A 26,253-nucleotide genomic window follows, 5' to 3' on the forward strand; every position below is an offset into this window, starting at 1 on the left:
TTCAAAATTGCGCACGCTCGCGGAATGGCGACAAACATTGGTACTTAAAATTATCCACAGGCGACATTTTAAAGATTTCTACAGGTTACCAGTTTAGAGATATAGAGGAGGTCTAGGGCTTGAATTATTGCTCTCACTCTAACGATCGCAGCGATACCTCACATGTGTGGTTTGAACACCGTTTACATATTGCGTATGCGTTCGCTTCCGTGCGCAAGCTAATGGGGGCAGGGCGCTTTAATTTTTTTTTTTCCAATTTATTTTATCTTTCATTTTTTTTTTTTTTTTACACTGTCCTTTTAAAATAAAAAAAAATAAATTGATCATTTTTATTCCTATTACAAGGAATGTAAACATCCCTTGTAATAGAAATAAGCAGGACAGGGCCTCTTTAATGTAAGATCTGGGGTCAAAAAGACCTCACATCTCACATCTACACTAAAAAGCAAAAAAAAGTCATTTTTTTTCACGATGAAAAACAAAATGGGCTCTTAAGGCTTCGTTCACATCTTGGCGTTGCTATTTACAGGCGTTTTTAGGCGTTTTTTCAGGCGTTTTTATGGGCGTTTTACGGGCGTTGTTTTTACAGGCGTTTTTAGGCGTTTTTATGGGCGTTTTACAGGCGTTGTTTTTACAGGCGTTTTTAGGTTGACAAGTGACCAAAAGAAAACAATAAAAATGCCTGTAATCTGCCCAAAAAGTAGCTCATGTACTTTTTTGAGCTTAGGGCATCAAAAAACGCTCAGATGTGAACAGGGGCCATTGAAATGAATAGGATTTGTCTTGTTGGGCGTTTTATGAGCTTATCCTAGAGCAGAAAAACTCCCCAAAAGCGCCTTAGGCTATGTTCACATGTGGGCGCAGCGGATCACAGGCAGAATCACTGCGATTCTGGCTGCGATCTGAAAAATCATTGCAAATGGCGGGACGCCTGTGCGTTGCCCGTGATTTGCAATGGCACCCCAAACCCTGTGCGATGTTGCTGCGATTTCCGCCTGCCGAATCGCGGTAACATCGCGCAAACAGAATCGCGGGTCGCATGACGCCCCCAAAAAAGGTACAGGAGCTTCTTTTGTGCGTCATGCGTCCCGCGATTCTGTTTGCGCGATGTTACCGCGATTCGGCAGGAGGAAATCGTGGCAACGTCGCACAGCGTTTGGGGTGCCATTGCAAATCACGGGCATCGCACAGGCGTCCCGCGATTTGCAATGATTTCCAGATCGCGGGCAGAATCGCGGTGATTCTGCCCGCGATTCGCTGCGCCCACATGTGAACGTAGCCTCAAGGCCGTTGGGAGGAAGCGACGTATGACGTCGCTCTGGTCCTCCAAGGCCATAGAGTGGAATGGGGGCTAGCTTGCCCTCCTGCCTAGGAGGAGAGTGGACCGGATTCGTTACTGACGGCTCCAGTAAGCGGGGAAAATGACTGGGGGGGAGGCGGCACCTCTCCCACCGCCCATAAAGGTGATCCCGCTGCGAATCCGCCGCTGGGACCACCTTCAAAGCGGACCGCCCGACGTTTAAAAAAATTCTGGGGTTATGGCCGCTCTCTGCTGCCCTAACCCCCGCATTTAACGTCAAAGAAGCGACGTAAATACGCGGTGGGAGCGGTCCGTACGTGGGCTCACACTTCCGCATTGATCACATGCGATGTCTGTACAAAATGTATGGCTGAATTTGCATCGCATTCGGACCAAACTCGTGCAGGGCTCTTACTTTTTATTCTGTTTTCTTTTTTTTGGCTTCACCTGGTGATCTGGCCAGTAACACACCTCCTCTACTATAGCATCCCCCACCCCACCCTCTGGATGAAGGAGCACAGGGGCCAACTTTTTGAGATGAGAATGAGGGACATCTATTAGCAAACATATGTAGGCATAGGACACACCCCCTGCCACGCCCCCATTAAAGGAAAACTCTAGAAAAAAATGATTAGTTAAATTCCTAAGTGCCTTTTTTCTTATACCACCAGTATTACTTTATGTTGGCTTTTGAAATTTACAAATGCAGCAATTCAGAAATTGGATGAAAGGTTTAGCACTGGGAAACACTTTCTGAAAGATAATTAGTGCATTTTATATACAACTATATGGATCAGACCAAAATGAGGGACAAATGAGGAGGAAAGAGGGACAAAGGGACTTTGTTCCAAATCAGGAATTCGAAATCCGGGACAGTCCCTCGAAATCCGGGACAGTCCCTCGAAATCCGGGACAGTCCCTGGAAATCCGGGACAGTCCCTGGAAATCCGGGACAGTCCCTCGAGATCCGGGACAGTCCCTCGAGATCGGGACAGTCCCTCGAAATCCGGTACAGTCCCTTAAAATCTGTGACAGTCCCTCGAAATCCGGGACAGTCCCTCCAAATCTGGGACAGTTCCTCGAGATCCGAGAAAGTCCCTCAAAATCCGGGGCAGTCTCTTGAAATCCAGGACAGTCCCTCAAAATCCAGGGCAGTCTCTTGATATCCAGGACAGTCCCTCGAAATCCGGGACAGTTGGGAGCTATGCATTTGGACAGCAGCATTTTCAGTGTGTGTGGGGGGGGAGGGGTGGAGATTTAGACTAGCAGATTTAAGGCGGTTGCAAACCGCTGGACTTTTTTTTTCTTACCTGCAAGGTAAAGTCATAATGTGCTAGTATGCATCACATAATAGCACATTATGTAAAACTTACCTAAAATCTAAGCATTCCATGTCATCGCTGGAGGCCGCTTCCATCTTCACCCGTCTTGCTTCTGAGTTCACGGATTCCCGCTCTGTGATTGGCGGGAGCTGCGATGATGTCACTCCCGCGCATGCGGCCAGGAGCTGCCTTTCGTGGCACAGGGCTCTGAGAGAACGGCACAAGCGGCCATTCTTTTAGAGCGCATGAACCAGTGATGTCACCGGCTGCATGTACAGTACAAACTCTCCTAAACGGTGCAAGTTTAGGAGATAGTTACATATTACCTATAGGTAAGCCTTATCATAGGATCACCTATAATTACAATTTAATGTTGGAAGTTTCCGTCCACTTTAAATACACAAATAAATGGAAGTCAAACTCCAGCTAACACTTTATAATCAGTTGCAACAAACTGTCTTTTTCCTTTGGAGATAAAGGTTTTACATGAATAAATAAAGGCTGCTCTCTCTGCTTGTGCAGGGTGACGGGTCTTGTCTCCGCCCTCCTGTAATACAGACCGCTCACTGCTGCTCTCTCTGCTTGTGCAGGGTGACGGGTCTTGTCTCTGCCCTCCTGTAATACAGACAGCTCACTGCTGCTCTCTCTGCTTGTGTAGGGTGACTGGTCTTGTCTCTGCCCTCCTTCAATACAGACCAGTCACTGCTGCTCTCCCTGCTTGTGTAGGGTGACTGGTCTTGTCTCTGCCCTCCTGTAATACAGACCACTCACTGCTGCTCTCTCTGCTTGTGTAGGGTGACTGGTCTTGTCTCTGCCCTCCTGTAATACAGACCGCTCACTGCTGCTCTCTCTGCTTGTGCAGGGTGACTGGTCTTGTCTCCGACCCTCCTGTAATACAGACCGCTCACTGCTGCTCTCTCTGCTTGTGTAGGGTGACTGGTCTTGTCTCCGCCCCTCCTGTAATAAAGACCGCTCACTGCTGCTCTCTCTACTTGTGTAGGGTGACTGGTCTTGTCTCCACCCCCTCCTGTAATAAAGACCGCTCACTGCTGCTCTCTCTGCTTGTGCAGGGTGACTGGTCTTGTCTCCACCCCTCCTGTAATAAAGACCGCTCACTGCTGCTCTCTCTGCTTGTGTAGGGTGACTGGTCTTGTCTCCGCCCCCTCCTGTAATAAAGACGGCTTACAACACCCCCAGATTAGGTCACATATAGGCAGTGCGAACTGTCAGTTCGGACAGGAATCAGCTGTGAACACCCATGCGACCCGATTCTGATCCCAAAAAAAGTGTCCTGTGCGACTTTGGTCCAAATGCGATGCAAATTCAGCCATTCACATCGCACAGACATCGCATGTGATTTGCACAGCAGTGCACTGCAATATACATGCGATGTCTGACATTGCATATGTGTGAACCGGCACTTAGGCCCCTTTCACACTTGTCCTGCGATTTTTGGGACTGCAAAGTCGCATGACAAGTCGTTCTCCGTGATTTCCAATGAGTACGATTCAGATCTGTATGACTTCAAGTGGCAACAACTTTAAAGTAGTCCCTGCACTACTTTTGAACGATTTTAATGCGTTTTGAGGTTCAAAGACATAGGCATTGCTTCAAGTCCAGTCAAAATTGCGGCAGTAAAATCGTTAAGTGGCACAAGTGTGAAAGGGGCCTAACTATGATATACTTTAGTATCTATTTACTAATGCAAGCAGCAATGAGGATTCAAAAGAGACTACGGTGATTGAGAGAGGGAAGTTTCACTTGATATCAAGGTTCCTATAAAACAAAGGCAGACGTGGAGACAGATAAACGATCGGAAACATTTCGCTTTAAAGGTTAATTGAGTTAAATTCGGGGTAAAGGTTGCTTAAGCAGATTTTGTGAGTTTGTTGCTTGCTTGTCGTACAGATGAATCGCATCTGGAGGGATCCAATGTCTAGGCCTGGGATGGTATTCACCTGTCTTTAGTTAGGATTACCCAGATCTCAGTAAATTGGTAGGGATCATCCCCGTTCCTCCAGGGAGCTCAGGACGGCAGTAAGTGGTTGGATGGGCTTTCCATACAGGAGATGGAGGAACATCTGTTCCTCCATCTCCCCGTTGAAGAATGAAGCCGGAAGCAACGAGGATTTAACCCAACGAGGATTTAACTGCTTCCGGACCACCCACCACCGCTTTACTGCGGCAGGGCGGCCCTCCTGTGCGAACCGACAGTAGGTCTACGTCGGTCGCACGCCTGTAGCTAGGGGGCAAGCGCGCCGCCGCCCCCACTCGGCAGCGGGGACTCCGATGCATGGGGCAGGCGGCTCCGTTTGCCGCCTGACAACCGCGATCGTTCCCCTCTGAGAGAGAAGAACGGTCAGCTGTTGTAAACACATCTGACCGTTCTTCTCTCTGAAATGATCACAGAGTGCCTGTGATCCTTCTATATAGGATCACAGGTCTCTATGATCATTTCACAAGCCACGCCCCCCCACAGTTAGTAAACACTCCCCTAGGTACACATTTAATCCCTTGATCACCCACAGTGTTAACCCCTTCCTTGCAAGTGTCATTATTACAGTAACAGTGCATATTTTTAGCACTGATTACTGTAGTAATGTCACTGGTCCTCCCAACACAGCGGACCGTTCTTCTCTCTGGAATGATCACAGAGCGCCTGTGATACTTTTATTCAGGATCACATGTCTCTATGGTCATTTCACAAGCCCATCCCCCTCACAGTTAGACTCACTCCCTTAGGCTAACATGTAATCCATTGATCACCCATAGGGTTAACCCCCTTCCCTGCCAGTGTCATTATTACAGTAACAGTGCATATTTTTAGCACTGATTACTGTAGTGATGTCACTGGTACCCCCAAAAGTGTCAAAAATGTCAGTTAGGTGTCCGATCTGTGCGCCGCAATGTCGAAGTCTCACAAAAAATCGCAGATCGCCGCCATTACTAGTAAAAAAAAAACAAAAAAAAACAATAACAATGACATAAATCCTTCCCGTAGTTAGTAGACGGGATAACTTTTGCGCAAACCAATCAAAATACGCTTATTGCGATTTTTTTTTTTTTTACCAAAAATATGTAGCAGAAAACAAATTGGCCTAAAATGTTAAAAAAAAATTATTTTTACATTTTTTTTTTTAGAATGTTATATAACAGAATGTGAAAAATATTGTTTTTTTTCAGAATTGTCGCTCTTTTTCTGTTTATAGCACAAAAAATAAAAATCACACAGGTGATGAAACACCACCAAAAGAAAGCTCTATTTGTGAGAAAAAAAAAGGACGTAATTTAATTTGGGTACAGTGTCGCACGACCGTGCAATTGTCAGTTAAAGTAACGCAGTGCCGAATCGCCAAAATAGGGCCTGGTCATTGAGCAGCCAAATCCTCCGGTCTTAAAGTGGTTAATCACATCTGGAGTGATCCAATGTAAGTGTAGCAGCTGATATCCAGGCCTGGGTTGGATTTCACCTGTCTCCATTTAGAATTACCCAAATCTCAGTAAATTGGTAGAGATCATCCCCGTTCCACCAGGGAGCTCAGGACAGCAGTAAGTGGTCAGATGGGCTGTCCACAGAGGAGATGGAGGAACATCTGTTCCCCCATCTCTCCAGTGATGAATGAAGCCGGAAGCAATAAGGATTTTAAACACTTCCAGTTTCAAAGCCGTCATTCCCTTTCCATTACAGCCAGGCCAGCAGCTGATCAAACAAGATCTCTGTTTGATCAGCTGCCTTGGAGGGCTGGGGGAGACATCAGGGGTCTAATAGAACCCTAATGTTTCCATGAAGAGTAGTCAGCCCAAAGCTATCACAAAGGGGGCTTGTTCACCTCTTTGTGTTAGCAATAAAGTTCAATGAAAAAAGTGTAAATAAATAGAAATATTGTAAAGAAAATGCAATAGCGCCCCCCATCCTTCGTGCTGACGCGCACCGCAACACGTACGTCCAGCACACAAATGTAACCGGTGACTGCAGCACACATGTAATGTATCGCCACAAAGAGTAAGAGCAATAATTCTAGGGCCAGAGCTGACCGGTAAAGTGATTGTCCACACGTTGGACCACCTTTAGCTTTGATTACGGCACACATTCGCTGTGGCATTGTTTCGATCAGCTTCTGCAATGTCACAAGATTTATTTCCGTCCAGTGTTGCATTCATTTTTCACCAAGGTCTTGTATTGATGGGAGTCGGACCACTGCACAAAGCCTTTTCCAGCACATCCCAAAGATTCTCAATGGGGAAGGCTGTCCACAAGGTTTAGGAGTGTGTCTATGGGAAGGTTTGACCACATTTGTGAGGTCAGGCACTGATGTGGATGAGAAGGCCTGGCTCGCAGTCTACTCTCTAATTCATCCCAAAGCTGTTCTATTGGGTTGAGGTCAGGACTCTGTGCAGGCCAGTCAAGGTCCTCCATCCCAAATTTGCTCCTCCATGTCTTTATGGGCCTTGCTTTGTGCACTGGTCCATATCATTCGGTGGAGATGGGGGGTTATGGTGTGAGGTTGTTTTTCAGGGGTTGAGTTTAGCCCTTTAGTTCCAGTGAAGGGAACTCTTAAGGCATCAGCATACCAAGACATTTTGCACAATTTCATGCTCCCAACTTTGTGGGAGGAGTTTGGGGATGGCCCCTTCCTGTTCCAACATGACTGCGCACCAGTGCACAAAGCAAGGTCCATAAAGACATGGATGAGTGAGTTTGGGGTGCAGGAACATGATTGCATACCTCCCAACTTTTTGAGATGGAAACGAGGAACACCTATTAGCAAAAGTATGCAGGCATAGGACACACCCCCTGTCACGCCCCCTTAAAGGAGAATTGTACAAAAAATGTATTAGTTAAAGCGGTAGTATATTTCACTATTTGACTTTTACCTACAGGTAAGCCTATAATAAGGCCTATAATCAAGCTTACCTGTAGGTAAAATTAATATCTCCTAAACCTGCACTGTTTAGGAGATATTCGCCTTGCATGCAGCCGCTGACACCAGTGGCGCATGCGCTCTGAAGGTCCGGTGGAAAGTGAGCTCCTTACCGGAAAGTGAACTCCCGTGGGAGTGACGTCATCGCGGAAGAGACGCAGAGGGAAGATGTCAGCTGCCTCAGCGTTGTCGACCGTGTCGGGGCTTCATTCTAAGGTAAGTATTTCATAATGAGCTATTATGAAATAATAGCTTTGTCTTCCAGGGGTTTTTTTTTTTTTCTTATGTGAGGATAAAACCGCTTTAAACCCACAAGTGATTTTTTTTTTCTTTTTACCACTATTATTCCTTTATATTGGCTTTTAACTAGTGATCGACCGATATCGTTTTTTTAACGCCAATACCGATACCGATATTTTGGTCATCGGATATCAGTATCGGCCGATATTTTCTGACATTAAATTTTTTTTTTTTTTTTTTAATGTCTACAGGTACTGTGGTGAAGGGATCTGGGGGTCTAAAAGACCCCAAACCCCTCCTCTGCACTTAAAAGCATTCAAAACGCCAAGTTTGGCTGTTTTGAATGCTGTAAGTTTTTTTAATTTGGCGCCGCCAGTACCAGGAAGTGATGTCTTGTCATGACATCACTTCCGGGTACTCAGCGCCGAATTTAAAAAAATGGAGACCCGGTCAGATGGCGGCGGTGCAGGCAGGATGCCTGGGTCTCCTGGTAGGATGGGAGTGAGCTGCGGAAGGCAGTGGGAGGGGGGGGGGCGTCCCCTCCTGCTCCTTGTAATGGGGGGGACGTCCCCTCCCGCTCCTTGTAATGACAGCCGAGCGGCTTCTCAGCCACATCGGTTGTCATTACAAGTCAGCCTACCGTCGGCTATGGAGGCTGGTACCAGGGTGATACCTCTAGCTGCAGGCATCACTCCGTTACAGCACTTTCCCTGAAATATTGGCAATATCGGTAAATCCAAAGGCCAATTCCAATATATCTGGGAAAGTGCATCGCCCCTCAATATATCGGTGTTGCCAATAATCGGTCGATCCCTACTTTTAACATTTACAAATGCAGCAATTTAGAACTTGGATGAAAGGATTAGCACTGGGAAACACTTTTTGAAAGATAAACAGGGCATTTTATATACAACTATATAGATCAGAACAAAATGAGGGACAAATGAGGAGGAAAGAGGGACAGAGGGACTTTGTTCCAAATTAAGGACAGTCCCTTGAAATCCGGGACAGTTGGGAGCTTTGTTGAATGTCCCGACCTCAACCCAATAGAACACCTTTGGGATGAGTTAGGGCAGAGACTGTGAGCCAGGCCTTCTCATCCACATCATCAAATGCACTTCTGGAAGAACGGTCAAACATTCCCATAGACACTCCTAAACCTTGTGGACAGCATTCCCAGAAGAGTTGAAGCCGTTATAGCTGCAAAGGGCAGGCCAACTCAATATTGAACCCACGGACTAAGACTAGGATGCCATTAAAGTTCACGTGTGTGTAAAGGCGGGCGTCCCAATACTTTTGGTAATAAAGTGTACTAGCTCTGACATATACTGCAGTGCTGTACCCCCATACAGGAGGAATGGGGGGGGGGGAAAGGGGAGCTTTTAGCACCCCTTTTCCTCACGGGATGGCGGCAGGAACAGGCTGATTAAAGTCCATTATTGGCCTTGATTAGTTGGTGAGGGGAACGACGCGCTGCCTCTGAGGAAAGGGTTGGCTGACCTTTTCCTGGGAAGGTCAAGTGGACTCATTTCCCGCTCAAAATTCCCGCTCAATTTATCCCTGTATCTGGGGAGAATAGGTAGCTGACCTCTCTCCTGGGGTCAGATAACTTCTTCCCGCTCTTTTCTCCCGCCTTAATAGCCCGTTTTACCCTGTTTTAGGGGTATTTAACCACCGAAAGATTTTACCCCCTTCCTGACCATGCCCTATTTTGGGATTCGGCACTGCGTGACTTTAACGGACAATTGCGCAGTCGTGCGACGCTGCACCCAAAAGAAATTGATGTCCTTTTTTTTCCCCACAAACAGAGCTTTCTTTTGGTGGTATTTGATCACCTGTGTGATTTTTTGATCATGCGCTATAAACAAAAAAAATAGAGACAATTTTGAAAAAATAACAATATTTTTCACATTTTTGTATATGAAATTCCCCAAAAAAATGTAAAAATCAAAATTTTTTAACATTTTAGGCCAATTTGTTTTCTGCTACACATGTTTGGTAAAAAAAAAAAAAAATCGCAATAAGCGTATTTTGATTGGTTTGCGCAAAAGTTATTGCGTTTACTAACAAAGGGAAAGATTTTTGTCATTTTTATTGTTTTTTTTTTTTTTTAACTAGTAATGGCGGCGATCTGCGATTTTTTTTTTGCGGGGCTGTGACATTGCGGCGGACAGATCGGACCCTTGACTGACATTTTTGACACTTTTGGGGGTACCAGTGACATTACTGCAGTAATCAGTGCTATACATATGCACTGTTACTGTAAAAATGACACTGGCAGGGAAGGGGTTAACTTTATAGGTGATGCAGGGGTTAAGTGTGTCCCTAGGGGCGTGCTTCTAACTGGTAAGGGGTGTGGCTAGTGATGTAACCACAGAGACATACGATCCTACATAGCAGGATCGTATGATCTCTGCAGTTACACCAGGGAGAATGACAGGCGGCTTTGTTTACATCAGCCGCCTGCCTTTCTCCCTCTCCAACGGGAGATCGCGAGAGACCGGCGGACATCGGAGCCGCCGGTCACTCGTGCGGACATGTCAGGGAACGAGCGGGGGCGGGAGAGCGCCTCCGAGAGCGCACGCTCGCCCCCTAGAGGCTCTCAGGCGAGCGACGTAGTACTACCGTATGTCACATTGCCTGCACGGGGCTGACCGCCGCAGTAAATGTACTTGCGGTGGTCGGCAAGTGGTTAAGGGGGGTGCCTCAACAGCTAAAATTCAATCGCCTCAGAAACGGAGCTGTGGTGTTCCCCTCCCTCCTTCCCCCTTGGTTTTTCGCGGCCAAATTATGTGGTAGTGTCACCTTTGTTTGATGCAAAGAATTGAGTGTTAGAGCCGGTTCACACTGGGGCGACCTGTCAGGTGACCTGGTCGCTTGACAGGTCGCCGTAGGTCGCCTGCCATAGAGAATCTGTGGACCCGTTCTAATAGGAGCGACACAAGTCACTCCGACTTAGAAAAAGGGTCCGGAGCTTCTTTGGGGCGACCCGGAGCAACCTGCATTGACTTCAATGTTATGAAGTCCGTGCCGGCCGCTCCGAGGTCGTGGTGCGCGCTGTGCACCGCGACTTCACAGGTCGCCACCGAAAGTCGGGTCGCTCATATGTGAACCGGCTCTTAGAATTGCTATCTTTATTATTATTTATTGTTGTAAAAATATTTTGGAACAAATCTGATTTTTTTACAACCTGAGTCGTAGTGGCTAGGTTGATTTTAGTGTTTTATGAATAATTTATGCTATTTATTCATTTTTGAAACCAGTAATAAACAGCCGCAGCCTTATTCATTCCAACCCAATGTCTTGTGTTTTTTTACAAAAAAAGAAAAGAAAAAAAATATATATTATAATAATAATAGTTAATGTATATTTGGGTGAGTAGGTATGCTAGTTCTCTTAGTGTTTCTATAAATTCCTGCCTGCCGTCCCATTAGAGGGCCCTGCTCGTTAGAGCTTACAATCTAGAAGGGAGGGTTTATTTTTTATTTCTTTCACTGGATTGTCCTTCTAATTTGCTGGCATTGTCAGAGGGCCAAACATGGCCCCCCAGGGCCCGGCGGTGGCGGGTTTGGCGGTTCACCACACAAGACAATTTGTAACCTCCAGAAACGTGTAATACGTCTGCGCTGGGTGACTTTGTCCTCTTTTCCTCTCTCATTATATCTATGTCTGAGCTTCCTCCCAACCTCCACCCTTCCCACCCCTGTCCCCAGCAGGCATATCATCCAACGCCCCTCCGTCTCGCCTGCGTACCGCTCTCCTGCCCCCTGATTGGCTGCAGTCTCTCCCTTCCGTGACAAGGGATGCTACGGGACATGATTCAATAGAACAGGACCCAAGATGGCTGTCACAGTCTGTTAACAAGTGGCCTCCTTTACTGTGCAGGGAAGAACCTGGACTGCAAGTCTGGAGAGCTGCAACTAGATATATTAGTATACATCCATATAATAATACTGAGTATACACCGAAAATGATCACACTGCTCTGTATAATAATACCGAGTATACTCCGATAATGATCACACCGCACTGTATAATAATACCGAGTATACTCCGATAATGATCACACCGCACTGTATAATAATACCGAGTATACTCCGATAATGATCACACCTCACTGTATAATAATACCGAGTATACTCCGATAATGATCACACCGCTCTGTATAATAATACCGAGTATACTCCGATAATGATCACACCTCACTGTATAATAATACCGAGTATACTCCGATAATGATCACACCGCTCTGTATAATAATACCGAGTATACTCCGATAATGATCACACCTCACTGTATAATAATACCGAGTATACTCCGATACTGATCACACCGCTCTGTATAATAATACCGAGTATACTCCGATAATGATCACACCGCACTGTATAATAATACCGAGTATACTCCGATAATGATCACACCTCACTGTATAATAATACAGAGTATACTCCGATAATGATCACACCGCTCTGTATAATAATACCGAGTATACTCCGATAATGATCACACCGTACTGTACAATAATACCGAGTATACTCCGATAATGATCACACCGCACTGTATAATAATACCGAGTATACACCGATAATGATCACACCCCACTGTATAATAATACCGAGTATACTCCGATAATGATCACACCTCACTGTATAATATTACCGAGTATACGCCGATAATGATCACACCGCTCTGTATAATAATACCGAGTATACAGTGCAGTGTGATCATTATCGGTGTATACTCGGTATTATTATACAGAGCGGTGTGATCATTATCGGAGTATACTCGGTATTATTATACAGTGAGGTGTGATTATTATCGGAGTATACTCTGTATTATTATACAGTGAGGTTTGATCATTATCGGAGTATACTCGGTATTATTATACAGAGCGGTGTGATCATTATCGGAGTATACTCGGTATTATTATACAGTGAGGTGTGATTATTATCGGAGTATACTCTGTATTATTATACAGTGCGGTGTGATCATTATCGGAGTATACTTGGTATTATTATACAGAGTGGTGTGATCATTATCGGAGTATACTCGGTATTATTATACAGAGCGGTGTGATCATTATCGGAGTATACTCGGTATTATTATACAGAGCGGTGTGATCATTATCGGAGTATACTCGGTATTATTATACAGTGCGGTGTGATCATTATCGGAGTATACTCGGTATTATTATACAGTGTGGTGTGATCATTATCGGAGTATACTCGGTATTATTATACAGTGCGGTGTGATCATTATCGGAGTATACTTGGTATTATTATACAGAGTGGTGTAATCATTATCGGAGTATACTCGGTATTATTATACAGTGCAGTGTGATCATTATCGGAGTATACTCGGTATTATTATACAGTGAGGTGTGATTATTATCGGAGTATACTCTGTATTATTATACAGTGCGGTGTGATCATTATCGGAGTATACTTGGTATTATTATACAGAGTGGTGTAATCATTATCGGAGTATACTCAGTATTATTATACAGTGAGGTGTGATTATTATCGGAGTATACTCTGTATTATTATACAGTGCGGTGTGATCATTATCGGAGTATACTTGGTATTATTATACAGAGTGGTGTAATCATTATCGGAGTATACTCTGTATTATTATACAGTGCGGTGTGATCATTATCGGAGTATACTCGGTATTATTATACAGTGAGGTGTGATTATTATCGGAGTATACTCTGTATTATTATACAGTGCGGTGTGATCATTATCGGAGTATACTCGGTATTATTATACAGTGTGGTGTGATCATTATCGGAGTATACTCTGTATTATTATACAGTGCGGTGTGATCATTATCAGAGTATACTTGGTATTATTATACAGAGTGGTGTGATCATTATCGGAGTATACTCGGTATTATTATACAGTGCAGTGTGATCATTATCGGAGTATACTCGGTATTATTATACAGTGAGGTGTGATTATTATCGGAGTATACTCTGTATTATTATACAGTGCGGTGTGATCATTATCGGAGTATACTCGGTATTATTATACAGTGCAGTGTGATCATTATCGGAGTATACTCTGTATTATTATACAGTGCGGTGTGATCATTATCGGAGTATACTCGGTATTATTATACAGTGTGGTGTGATCATTATCGGAGTATACTCTGTATTATTATACAGTGCGGTGTGATCATTATCAGAGTATACTTGGTATTATTATACAGAGTGGTGTGATCATTATCGGAGTATACTCGGTATTATTATACAGTGCAGTGTGATCATTATCGGAGTATACTCGGTATTATTATACAGTGCGGTGTGATCATTATCGGAGTATACTCAGTATTATTATACAGTGAGGTTTGATCATTATCGGAGTATACTCGGTATTATTATACAGAGCGGTGTGATCATTATCGGAGTATACTCGGTATTATTATACAGTGAGGTGTGATTATTATCGGAGTATACTCGGTATTATTATACAGAGCGGTATGATCATTATCGGAGTATACTCGGTATTATTATACAGTGCAGTGTGATCATTATCGGAGTATACTCGGTATTATTATACAGTGAGGTGTGATTATTATCGGAGTATACTCTGTATTATTATACAGTGCGGTGTGATCATTATCGGAGTATACTCAGTATTATTATACAGTGCGGTGTGATCATTATCGGAGTATACTTGGTATTATTATACAGAGTGGTGTAATCATTATCGGAGTATACTTGGTATTATTATACAGTGAGGTGTGATTATTATCGGAGTATACTCTGTATTATTATACAGTGCGGTGTGATCATTATCGGAGTATACTTGGTATTATTATACAGAGTGGTGTAATCATTATCGGAGTATACTCGGTATTATTATACAGTGCGGTGTGATCATTATCAGAGTATATCTGTTCTGGGGGGTTTCTGAGGGGGGTGTATTTGAGCTGAGGGGGAATCTGTACTGGGGGATGATTGGGGCTGTTTGGGGTAATTTTATATTGTATTCTGTACACTGGCCTTTTCCTTAAGTACTCCTGACCCCTGTACTCTGTGTGATAATCACTCCTTTACCCTGCATTCTGTGTGTTGTGTGCTGCTGACCCCTGCACTATGTGCATTACATACTACAGACCTTTGCACTCAGTTTTACTTACTCCTGAACCATATACTCTACTATATATTCTACACTCCTGAGCCCTGCACTCTGTATATGACACACTTCTGAGCCCTGCACTCTGTATGTTACACACTCCTGAGCCCTGCACTCTGTATGTTACACACTTCTGAGCCCTGCACTCTGTATGTTATGCACTTCTGTCCCATGAACTGTGTGTGTTATCCACTCCTGAGCCCTGCATTGTGTATGTTATGCACTTCTGTCACATGAACTGTGTGTGTTATCCACTCCTGAGCCCTGCAATTTGCATGTTATTCACTCCTGAGTGCTTCACTCTCGGCATTACGCACTCTGCGGCCTTGCTTCCTGTATATTAAGCACTCCTGAGCCTTGCACTCTGTATGTTATACAGTCCTGTCTATTGCACTCAGTATGTTGCACACTCCTGTCCCCTGCAATCTGTACGCTAGGCACTCCTGTTTATTGTACACTATATTTTGCGCACTCTAGAGCCCTACACTCTGTGTGTTATGCACTCCTGAGCCCTGCATTCTGTGTGTTATGCACTCCTGAGCTCTGCATTCTGTGCATTATGGAATCCTGAGCCCTGCATTCTGTGTGTTTTTCACTCCTGAGCCCTGCATTCTGTCTGTTATGCACTCCTGAGCCCTGCAATCCATGTGTTTTTCACTCCTGACCCCTGTACTCTGAACGTTACGTACTCCTGAGTCTTGCACTCTGTGTATTATGTACTGTGACATGTTGTATGCCATGTATACAGTAAGTAGGCAACTTTTATTTTTTTTACCATTTTATGGATAGTGTAGGACCCACTGATAATGGGGTACTTTGACGCAGTGGTGGGCTTAAGCACGACATGGCCATATGGTTTTTCCAGCAGTTTTGTGTGTTATCATTTTGCGGCGATACGGGCGGAATTTCTCAATCTCATTCTGCCGCCATAGAGCAAACTGATGAGTATGAGGAGGCGGAGTGTCTCCTCCAAGGAACGTCCCTCACGTGACCGTGATGTGCGCAATGACGTCAGACATCAGCCCACTCCATCTCAGGGAGAGCAGGGTGGATCTTTTAAGTCGGTGGTCGCAGCAGACACAGGAGTGACAGGAGGACCGAGGACAGACAGTGGGTGTTGGGTGGACCGGTCTGGTGGTGAGTTATGGAAGGAGAGAACAGTGTATATAATATTTTCTACATGTTAAATTCATATAAAATAATAGATGTGGGGGCCTTTAGGTGGGCATGATTTTTCTTTTTAAGGGGGGGGGGGCAGCATTTTATTCTGCCCTGTATATATATATTTCTGAGAAAAAAAGCCCTGTGTAAATATATATATATATATATACAGTGCCTTGCGAAAGTATTCGGCCTCCTTGAACTTTGCAACCTTTTGCCACATTTCAGGCTTCAAACATAAAGATATAAAACTGAAATTTTTTTGTGAAGAATCAACAATGGGACACAATCATGAAGTGGAACGAAATTTATTGGATATTTCAAACTTTGTTAACAAATAAAAAACTGAAAAATTGGGCGTGCAAAATGATTCAGCCCCTTTACTTTCAGTGCAGCAAACTCTCTCCAGAAGTTCAGTGAGGATCTCTGAATGATCCAATGTTGGCCTAAATGACTAATGATGATAAATAGAATCCACCTGTGTGTAATCAAGTCTCCGTATAAATGCACCTGCACTGTGATAGTCTCAGAGGTCCGTTTAAAGCGCAGAGAGCATCATGAAGAACAAGGAACACACCAGGCAGGTCCGAGATACTGTTGTGGAGAAGTTTAAAGCCGGATTTGGATACAAAAAGATTTCCCAACCTTTAAACCTCCCAAGGAGCACTGTGCAAGCGATAATATTGAAATGGAAGGAGTATCAGACCACTGCAAATCTACGAAGACCTGGCCGTCCCTCTAAACTTTCAGCTCATACAAGGAGATGCAGCCAAGAGGCCCATGATCACTCTGGATGAACGGCAGAGATCTACAGCTGAGGTGGGAGACTCTGTCCATAGGACAACAATCAGTCGTATACTGCACAAATCTGGCCTTTATGTAAGAGTGGCAAGAAGAAAGCCATTTCTTAAAGATATCCATAAAAAGTGTTGTTTAAAGTTTGCCACAAGCCACCTGGGAGACACCAAACATGTGGAAGAAGGTGCTCTGGTCAGATGAAACCAAAATCAAACTTTTTGGCAACAATGCAAAACGTTATGTTTGGCATAAAAGCAACACAGCTCATCACCCTGAACACAACATCCCCACTGTCATACATGGTGGTGGCAGCATCATGGTTTGGGCCTGCTTTTCTTCAGCAGGGACAGGGAAGATGGTTAAAATTTATGGGAAGATGGATGGAGCCAAATACAGGACCATTCTGGAAGAAAACCTGATGGAGTCTGCAAAAGACCTGAGACTGGGACGGAGATTTGTCTTCCAACAAGACAATGATCCAAAACATAAAGCAAAATCTACAATGGAATGGTTCACAAATAAACATATCCAGGTGTTAGAATGGCCAAGTCAAAGTCCAGACCTGAATCCAATCGAGAATCTGTGGAAAGAACTGAAAACTGCTGTTCACAAACGCTCTCCATCCAACCTCACTGAGCTCGAGCTGTTTTGCAAGGAGGAATGGGCAAAAATTTCAGTCTCTCGATGTGCAAAACTGATAGAGACATACCCCAAGCGACTTACAGCTGTAATCGCAGCAAAAGGTGGCGCTACAAAGTATTAACTTAAGGGGGCTGAATAGTTTTGCACGCCATATTTTTCAGTTTTTTATTTGTTAAAAAAGTTTGAAATATCCAATAAATTTCGTTCCACTTCATGATTGTGTCCCATTTGTTGATTCTTCACAAAAAAATTACAGTTTTATATATTTATGTTTGAAGCCTGAAATGTGGCAAAAGGTCACAAAGTTCAAGGGGGCCGAATACTTTCACAAAAGCACTGTATGTATATATATATATATATATATATATATATATATATATATATACTGTATATAAAATAATATTCTTTTATAGCAATCCATTTCATTGACTTTGACTTTTATATTTTCAGCCACGTCGGACGGTACTCTGGAGGGGCTGGAGAATCTCAGTGGGGGTGTCTGTAAGACCAAAGGAATGAAGGTCACTTTAAAGGTTGGACAGAGTAAGTATTGAAGAGCTGGCATCTGCGGGCGATACGCCGAGGCCGGGGGAACGCCATTGTACTGTATGGGGAGGGTGAGGGATTAAAGAGGGACAGACTTAAAGGGACGGCGGTACACAATAGAGGAGAGAAGGGAGCATTTTCCTTGACAGATATCCAGAAATAGCGGGAGGGTGAAGTGACAGGAGATAATGGAGACAATTATTTTCCCTGGCTTTTTGATTACTGCACTTTGTTGATGTGTATTGTAAGTGGTAATCTCAGAATGTATTCCTTCCTTACATAGTCATCTGTCTGCCGTGGGTGGAAGCCGGTCCGTGGAGGAATAATGGCTCTGCCGGCGCTCTCTGAGTCTATGTCCTAGCTTTTAAGTTAATTTCAGGCCAAAAAAAAAAAAAAATATATATATATATATATATATATATACACACAGTACATCTCTGCAGACACTTCCCCCATGTATTATACCTTTAGAGAGCCGGCATGTAGAGAAAAATACCTGTTGAAATGCAAAAAAAATGCACTGTGGGCTGACAACACGGATTGAGTGGTGTCAGCCCTGCCCAGTTGTCTTTCTAACTACTTAAACACGTCTGACAAGATGAACAGATATTTTTATTTTTATGTTTGCACTCTAGGGCAGGGGGGTCTCCAAACTTTTCACTTCCAGGGCCACATCCTATATTTTACACATATTCCAGGGCCGACAAAAATCACCAGCAGCAGTAGAATAGAATAGAATTAGACAGACTGCTGGCTGGCAGTGGGGCTGGATGGTGTGCCTCTATCCTTAGCCTGCACCTAAATGCTGGAGCATCATACAGCGGGGATAACCTTACACTGTGCATGGGGCCTTACATCTGTGTTAGAGTCTCTCCATACATCTTTGTCCCCAACAGAGTCTTCCCATACTTCTGTGTCCCCATCAGAGTCTCTCCATACATCTGTGTCCCCATCAGAGTCTCTCCATACATCTGTGTCCCTATCAGAATCTCTCCATACACCCGTGTGCCCATCAGAGTCTCTCCATACATCCATGCCTGCATCAGAGTCTGTCAATACATCTCTGTCCCCATCAGAGTCTCTCCATACATCTGTGTCCCCATCAGAGTCTCTCTATAAATCTGTGTCCCCATCAGAGTCTCTCCATACATCTGTGTCCATATAAGAGTCTCTCCATACATCTGTGTTAGAGTCTCTCCATACATCTGTGTCCCCAACAGAGTCTTCCCATACTTCTGTGTCCCCATCAGAGTCTCTCCATACATCTGTGTCCCCAACAGAGTCTCTCTATATATCTATGTCCCCATCAGAGTCTCTCCATACATCTATGTCCCCATCAGAGTCTCTCCATACATCCGTGTCCCCATCAGAGTCTTTCCATACATCTGTGTCCCCATCAGAGTCTCTCCATACATCTGTGTCTCCATCAGAGTCTCTCTATACATCTGTGTCCCCATCAGAATCAGTCCATATATCTGCGTCCCCTTTAGAGTCTCTCCATGCATCTGTGTCCCCATCAGCGTCTCTCCATACATCTGTGTCCCTATCAGAGTCTCTCCATACATCGGTGTCCCCATCAGAGTCTCTCCATACATCTGTGTCCCCATCAGAGTCTCTCCATACATCTGTGTCCCCATCAGAGTCTTCCCATACATCTGTGTCCCCATCAGAGTCTCTCCATATATCAGTGTCACTAGAGTCCCCCTGCACATTTGTGTTTCATCGCAGCCCACGCCCACCTACATATCTGTGTCCCCATCAGAGCCACCACCCCCCCCCCTTTACAAATTAGGGTCCCCATTAGAGTCATCAGCTCCCCCCCCCACATATTTGTGTCCCCATCAGAGCCATCAGCCACCCCCCTAAATATCTGTCCACATCAGAACCATCATCTCCCTCCCCCCACACATATTTGTGGTCCCATCCGAGCCATTAAAATCCCCCCCCCCCCCCATCTCACAGTTCCCCCTTGCATGTGTGCTTTAGCACTGTACAATGCATCTCAGACAGTGATTAGACTGGCTGTGTGGACCTGCTGCACCTCCAGGCTCCACTGTTATTACACAAGCACTGTATGTGATATGACATCACTAAAGGACACTAAGCACTCGTTAGCGAGGCAGGAGGCACTAGCAGGGAGGTGGCAACAGGTCTGCACTAAAGCACTCCATTGGTTCCTAGGATACCGGCAGTCCTAGCATCCAACACAATGAGACGCCGGCAAGGTTGCAGGACCTTTGTTGCATACTGCTGGGGTGAATATGCGCTGCAGGGTCCGCAACCGACAGAGAACGTCCCTGCAGTGAGTCTGATGACTCTAGCTGCGGGCTGGAAAAAATGGCCTAGCGGGTTGGATGTGGCCCACGGGCCGTAATTTGGGGACCCCTGGTCTAGGGGAGAGGAAAAGCACATTTGTTTACCTAGACCTCCACTCCTCCAGCATATGGCTCTCCCCCTATGCTCCAGGAATGGACTGTCCCTAGACATCATCAACTCCAGTGCAGGGCTATGGACCCTGCATTGGTCTTGATGCCACCTTAAGATTAGCCTTAGACCGCTGGATCAAAGGTGAGAAGATGTTGTGTGGATCTGTTCGGAATCAGCAGCAGAGGTGGTCAGATCTGCATAGCTACACTCAAGAAACTGGGACCAGACTGTCTATGCTTTAAGCATACCTCCCAACCTTTTGAGATGGGAACAAGGCACACCTATTAGCAAAAGTATGTAGGCATAAGACACCCCTCCCTGCCACGCCCCCTTAAAGGAGAATTATACAAAAAAAAAAAAAAGATTAGGTAAACCCACAAGTGCTTTTTTTACCATTACACTGGCTTTTAAAATGTACAAATGCAGCAATTTGGAAATTGGATGAAAGGTTTAGCTCTGGGAAACACTTGTTGAAAGATACAAAGTGCATTTTATATACCACTATATAGATCAGACCAAAAAGAGGGAAAAATGAGGAGGAAAGAGGGACAAAGGGACTTTGTTCCAAATCAGTGACAGTTCAGCAAAATCGGGGACAGTTGGAAGCTATGATTTAAGTGAGATTTATTTACAGTAAAACTAAATCCTTCCAAACACCAGCATGCAGTAAACATGAAAATATAAGTCAATCAAAAGCACAGTGCCAGAATACCTGACTAACAACTAACAAACAAAAGCCTAAATAACAACTAACTATATACAATATATACAAAATAGGGAACTCCAAAAAGCAGAACGCTGGAGGTGCAGGGAGCAGATGGGAAGGGAGAACCAAAACTGGGATCAGGAACAAAGGGGAGCGGGTACAAGACAGCAGGATACAAAGCAGGAACAGGATAACAGCTAGCAGTATCTGGTTGCAAGCAAAACATGGGAACGGGAGGCACTTAGTAGGGGAGGACCTAAATACCCTCCCAGCAGCCAGCATCAGCTGGAAACTGATTACTGGGTGTCTGGTGTGTGCTGGGAGACACCTGCTGGTGGACATTGGAATTACAACCCTCTGCCAATGGAATCACAGGGACACCAGCAGGTGATCCAGGTCCTGACAGGACTAGTCTAGCATCATGGAGGAGCAGAGGTTCAGGTAAATAAATCTACTTTAGTAAGTCCCCTAGACCTAAACGAGCAATTAACCCTTGCAGTGCACAGCCACAGCTTATAGTCACCTTCCCTTTATTACCTTGATGATTTTTTTGCCACTAGAAAAAAAAAGGGGGTAAATGCCGTATATAAGCTCCTAGCCAGAGTTTACACAAAGTCGAGTACTCCTAGGTGACAACACTGGGTGCCTACTGGGCCAGTTGCCTATCAGGACAGAAGGGAAGCGAATTAGTCAATTGCTTCTCTACTGGCTAGCTCAGTTTGCTTTCATCAGTGACTGAAGCTATGGGGGAGTGAAAGGAAAATAAGTACAAACTGCCACAGGGGCCAGCCTCAAAGCAAACCTAGAGTCACTTTCAGACCTCATTCACATTGGCACTCTCAAACCTGCATTTATACGTGTTTAGAGGACATTTCCAAAAATGTATGTAATGATTTTTCAATTGTGCCATTCACACTGTGCATTTTCTTGTGTGTGGTCAGTTTAGCGGTCTTAGAGAAAATATAATTCTGTGCATCCAGGATCCATTTAGACACTCTAAATGCATCTAAACCCGCTTTAAAGCAGGAACATCTAAACGCAGGAAAAAATTATCTGGGAGGCATAAAATTTGTGTATACTTCCCAGATTACTTCTCTTACATTTTGAAACTCAGGAGTGCCACTGTGAATGAGGTCCTAATTTCAAATGCACCTAAGCACCAACCTTAACCTCCGCCTAAACCTAAGATCCAAAAATGAGCTGAAGCCTCAAAACATAACCCTGGGGCTAACCCAAATTCTCAACCTGAACTTTAGCTTTGACCTAACCATTTTACCCTCACTCTAAATCTAAAGCTAACCTTAAACCTAACACTTAAGTTGTAGCCATAAAGTTTAACCTAGCCCCTAAACCTGACCTTCAACTTTGACCGAATTCTTAAACCCAACCCATGAGATTGACTTAAAAAACTTAACCAAAAAGTGAAATCTAATCTCCAAACCTCATCACATCCAACCTTGAACTTTTATACTTTTAAGACTATCCCTTAATTTAATATGGACCCCAAAAACCTAACTCTAAAATCCTACCCCTTAAACTTGACCAAGTCTTAAACCTGATCCTTAATCTAAAGGTACCTTTACATCTTTCCCCTAATATAAGCTATACCCAAAAACCTAACCCTTAAGGCTTACCTAACCCACAAACCTGACCTTAAACCTTGATCTAATTCCTTAACACAAGCCTTACGCTAAAGAAACCGTTAAACCTTAGTATGGATTGGACCAAAGAAAACTTAACCTTAAAATCTAACCTAACCCTCTAAACTTAGCCTTTTACCATGATAAAAAGCTTACAAATGATTCTTAATCTAAAGATACCTTTGAACCTAAGCCTTAATATTAGAATAGGAAAAGGGATGACCGGCACTCAGGATGACATCCAAAAAATGATATTCCCTTTTTAAAAAGACATGTACAGCCCTTAAAAAACAACCTACGCATTTTGGATAGTTAGTTCTTAGCTTTGACTAAGGACTAACGTCTGAAGCACAAAGGCTGTGTTTACAGCATTTTATGTATCTTTTCAATAAAGGAATACAATTTTTTGGATGTCATCCTGAATGCGGACCATCCCTTTCCTTATTCTGGTACGCTGGAGGTGTCGGCAGCCTCGAGGTCTGAGCGCCAGGCGAAGCTGTTATGTGGGAAGGTTGTAGTGCCTTTACACCTGTTTTCCTTAAACCTTAATATAAGCTGGGCTCCAAAACCTTTATCCTTTATCCCTATGACCTTTATCCTTAATTTAACTCTTAATCCAGAGCCTTAATCCAAAGATTCCACTAAAACTAACATTTAGTGTGTGTTTAGCTACTAAAAATACCCCTAGAACCTAAACCCTCCTTAATCCTTAAACTGAGTTCCAGGTATGGATTTTATGGCATAGTTACATTGCAGCTTTGACCAATGTAAGTAGGTATATGCCATATCTGTGGGGTCCTTGTGGTAGCTGGATTTCAGTGTCGTACTACTACAGTGAGTACTGCTATCTTCCGGGTTTCGTGCCCAAGCTGCTCCCTGCTGCATAGTTTTTTAGCGGTTGCGTAATAGTTTACATTTTGGGGTTTCTATTCAAGATGTGCAAAGAGAGATTGTGGGTATAACATTTAATTAAGTGATGACAGATACAGATCACAAATGTAATAATATTGGGAAATGTAACAAGAATACTTAGCTATAGATGCCTTTTTCGCCACGGAGTCCCCTGTCTTATTCGGCGTGGCACAGATGATCAGACCCAGGTGCATGCTAAAACTTTGTTTTAGCATGCACCTGGTTTTGGCTGTTTTGGCTGTTGTATATTGAACTAGTGTAAGGAAATGGCCACCCCCCCCCCCTGAAAGCAACATTACCTTTTAAGGACTTGGTCAGTTTGTAATGACATTCCTTTGGTGTCAAGTCAGTTAAGGTAACCAGGCTTAGAGTTAATTCTTACATATTGTGAGTTAATTTTAATACAGAAGTGGGAAATTTCCCCATCAATAGTGAACACATGGGCTCGCTTGCTTGTCAGAGGCGCCATTCACAGAACGCCTTGCATTTTTCTCAGTTAAGGCGTTTTATGATTGAACGAGGTGGGTGGGTGACATCACACTCTCCACCTCATCCAATCAGAAAATGCTGTCCATTCATTGAGAAAAATGCAAGGTGTAGCAGTCAGGATTTGCACACTGCTACAGATACACTATAATGTCAAAAGTATTGGGACACCTGCCTTTACACGCACATGAGCTTTAATGGCATCCCAGTCTTAGTCTGTAGAGTTCAATATTGAACTGGCCCATCCTTTGCAGCTATAACAGCTTCAACTCTTCTGGGAAGGCTGTCCACAAGGTTTAGGAGTTTGTCTATGGGAATGTTTGACCATTCTTCCAGAAGCACATTAGTGAGGTCAGGCACTGATGTTGGAGAGAAGGCCTGGCTGGCAGTCTCCGCTCTAATTCATCCCAAAGGTGTTCTATCCGGTTGGGGTCAGGACTCCAAGTTCCAAAGTGCCAAGCCAAAGGTGTTCTGTGTGTGTAAAGGCAGGCATCCCAATACTATGTGCACCTCCAGGGAAGATGTATTTATTCCTTAGATATATCACCAGAACAGGTGTCCCCATTGGAAGATTTCCCCTCAATTCCAGCTCTGGTGACACATTTTGCATTTTCATGTTCTGCCCTAGTCACCAAGACAGACAGGGGGCTCTCCCTAGAGAATAATACAAACACAACAGAGGTTCTAATTTTTCCCTAACCCATCTAAAACAAAATATAGCTTTGGTTTTAGATATATTTTGGCCCCATGTGCGTGTGCTTAGATTACTGCTGTTTTTAATGGTGCAGATTTTTTACTTGCATTGGCTCAAAAAGTCTGTTTCTGTTTTTTGATGCGCCAACAAGCATTAAAAGGCCAATAGATGGGAATGGCAGTGAACATCAATACATGACAATGTACCTGCGCGTGGCCGTTCCTTCAGAGCGCATGTGCCGATGACGTCATCGGCTGCATGCACTGTAAATATCTCCTAAATGGTGCATGTTTAGGAGATATTTATAACACCTATAGGTAAGCCTTAATATAGGCTTACCTATAGGTAAATGTCAACAAAGTGGGGTTACAACCACTTTAAGCAGAACACCAGCCAAAATAATATATAAAATAAAAAATTGAAATGAAAAGAGAAAAAACTTTTGCTGCAATACTTACCTGCTCTGCAATGTTGTACCCCACAGTACTTCTTTCTGCCACTAGATGTCCTCAGGGTTGAATAATAAGCAGCATAATTCAACCCACTTCTTTTGAGCTCAGCTGGCCATGTGCTGATCCTCAGCCTGTAAGTGGACAGTATATGGAAAAGCAGCCAAATCACCTGTCACTCTGCTTTCTTCTCCTATCCACATGCTTCTTGTCAGCACACAAACTGATAGGCTGCTTGCTCTGCTTCATCCTCTCCCACACAAACTGATAGGCTGCTTGCTATGCTTCACCCCCCCCCCCCCACACAAACTGATAGGCTGCTTGCTCTGCTTCATCCTCTCACACACAAACTGATAGGCTGCTTGCTCTGCTTCATCCTCTCCCGCACAAACTGATAGGCTGCTTGCTCTGCTTCATCCTCTCCCACACAAACTGATAGGCTGCTTGCTATGCTTCATCCTCTCCCGCACAAACTGATAGGCTGCTTGCTCTGCTTCACCCCCCCCCCCCCACACAAACTGATAGGCTGCTTGCTCTGCTTCATCCTCTCCCGCACAATCTGATAGGCTGCTTGCTCTGCTTCATCCTCTCCCACAAAAACTGATAGGCTGCTTGCTCTGCTTCATCCTCTCCCGCACAAACTGATAGGCTGCTTGCTCTGCTTCATCCTCTCCCACAAAAACTGATAGGCTGCTTCCTCTGCTTCATCCTCTCCCAATATGAGCTCTGCTTTACATAAACAGCTGAGGCAAGGTCACATTCAGACCCACTGCTTGCATTTAAAAATATATTGAAGGATGTATAAACCATTACAGAGCTGCAATAATTTGTGTCTTTTATATCTGCATGGAGTTTAGCTTTAAGGCCAGA

General features: G+C 44.2%; 1 protein-coding gene across 2 annotated transcripts in view; it reads left to right on the forward strand.

The window, feature by feature from the left end:
• Positions 1-26,253, forward strand: part of EFNB3 (ephrin B3) — a 164,596-nt gene that overhangs the window by 130,047 nt on the left and 8,296 nt on the right. For both annotated transcript variants that reach the window (XM_082254657.1, XM_082254658.1), the window contains exon 3: positions 17,974-18,066. In XM_082254657.1, the coding sequence (XP_082110783.1) occupies positions 17,974-18,066 (93 nt within the window). The remainder of the gene's footprint in view (positions 1-17,973; positions 18,067-26,253) is intronic.

This window comes from Pelophylax lessonae (assembly GCF_965119305.1).
Source record: "Pelophylax lessonae genome assembly, chromosome: 4".
Taxonomy (NCBI): Eukaryota; Metazoa; Chordata; class Amphibia; order Anura; family Ranidae; genus Pelophylax; species Pelophylax lessonae.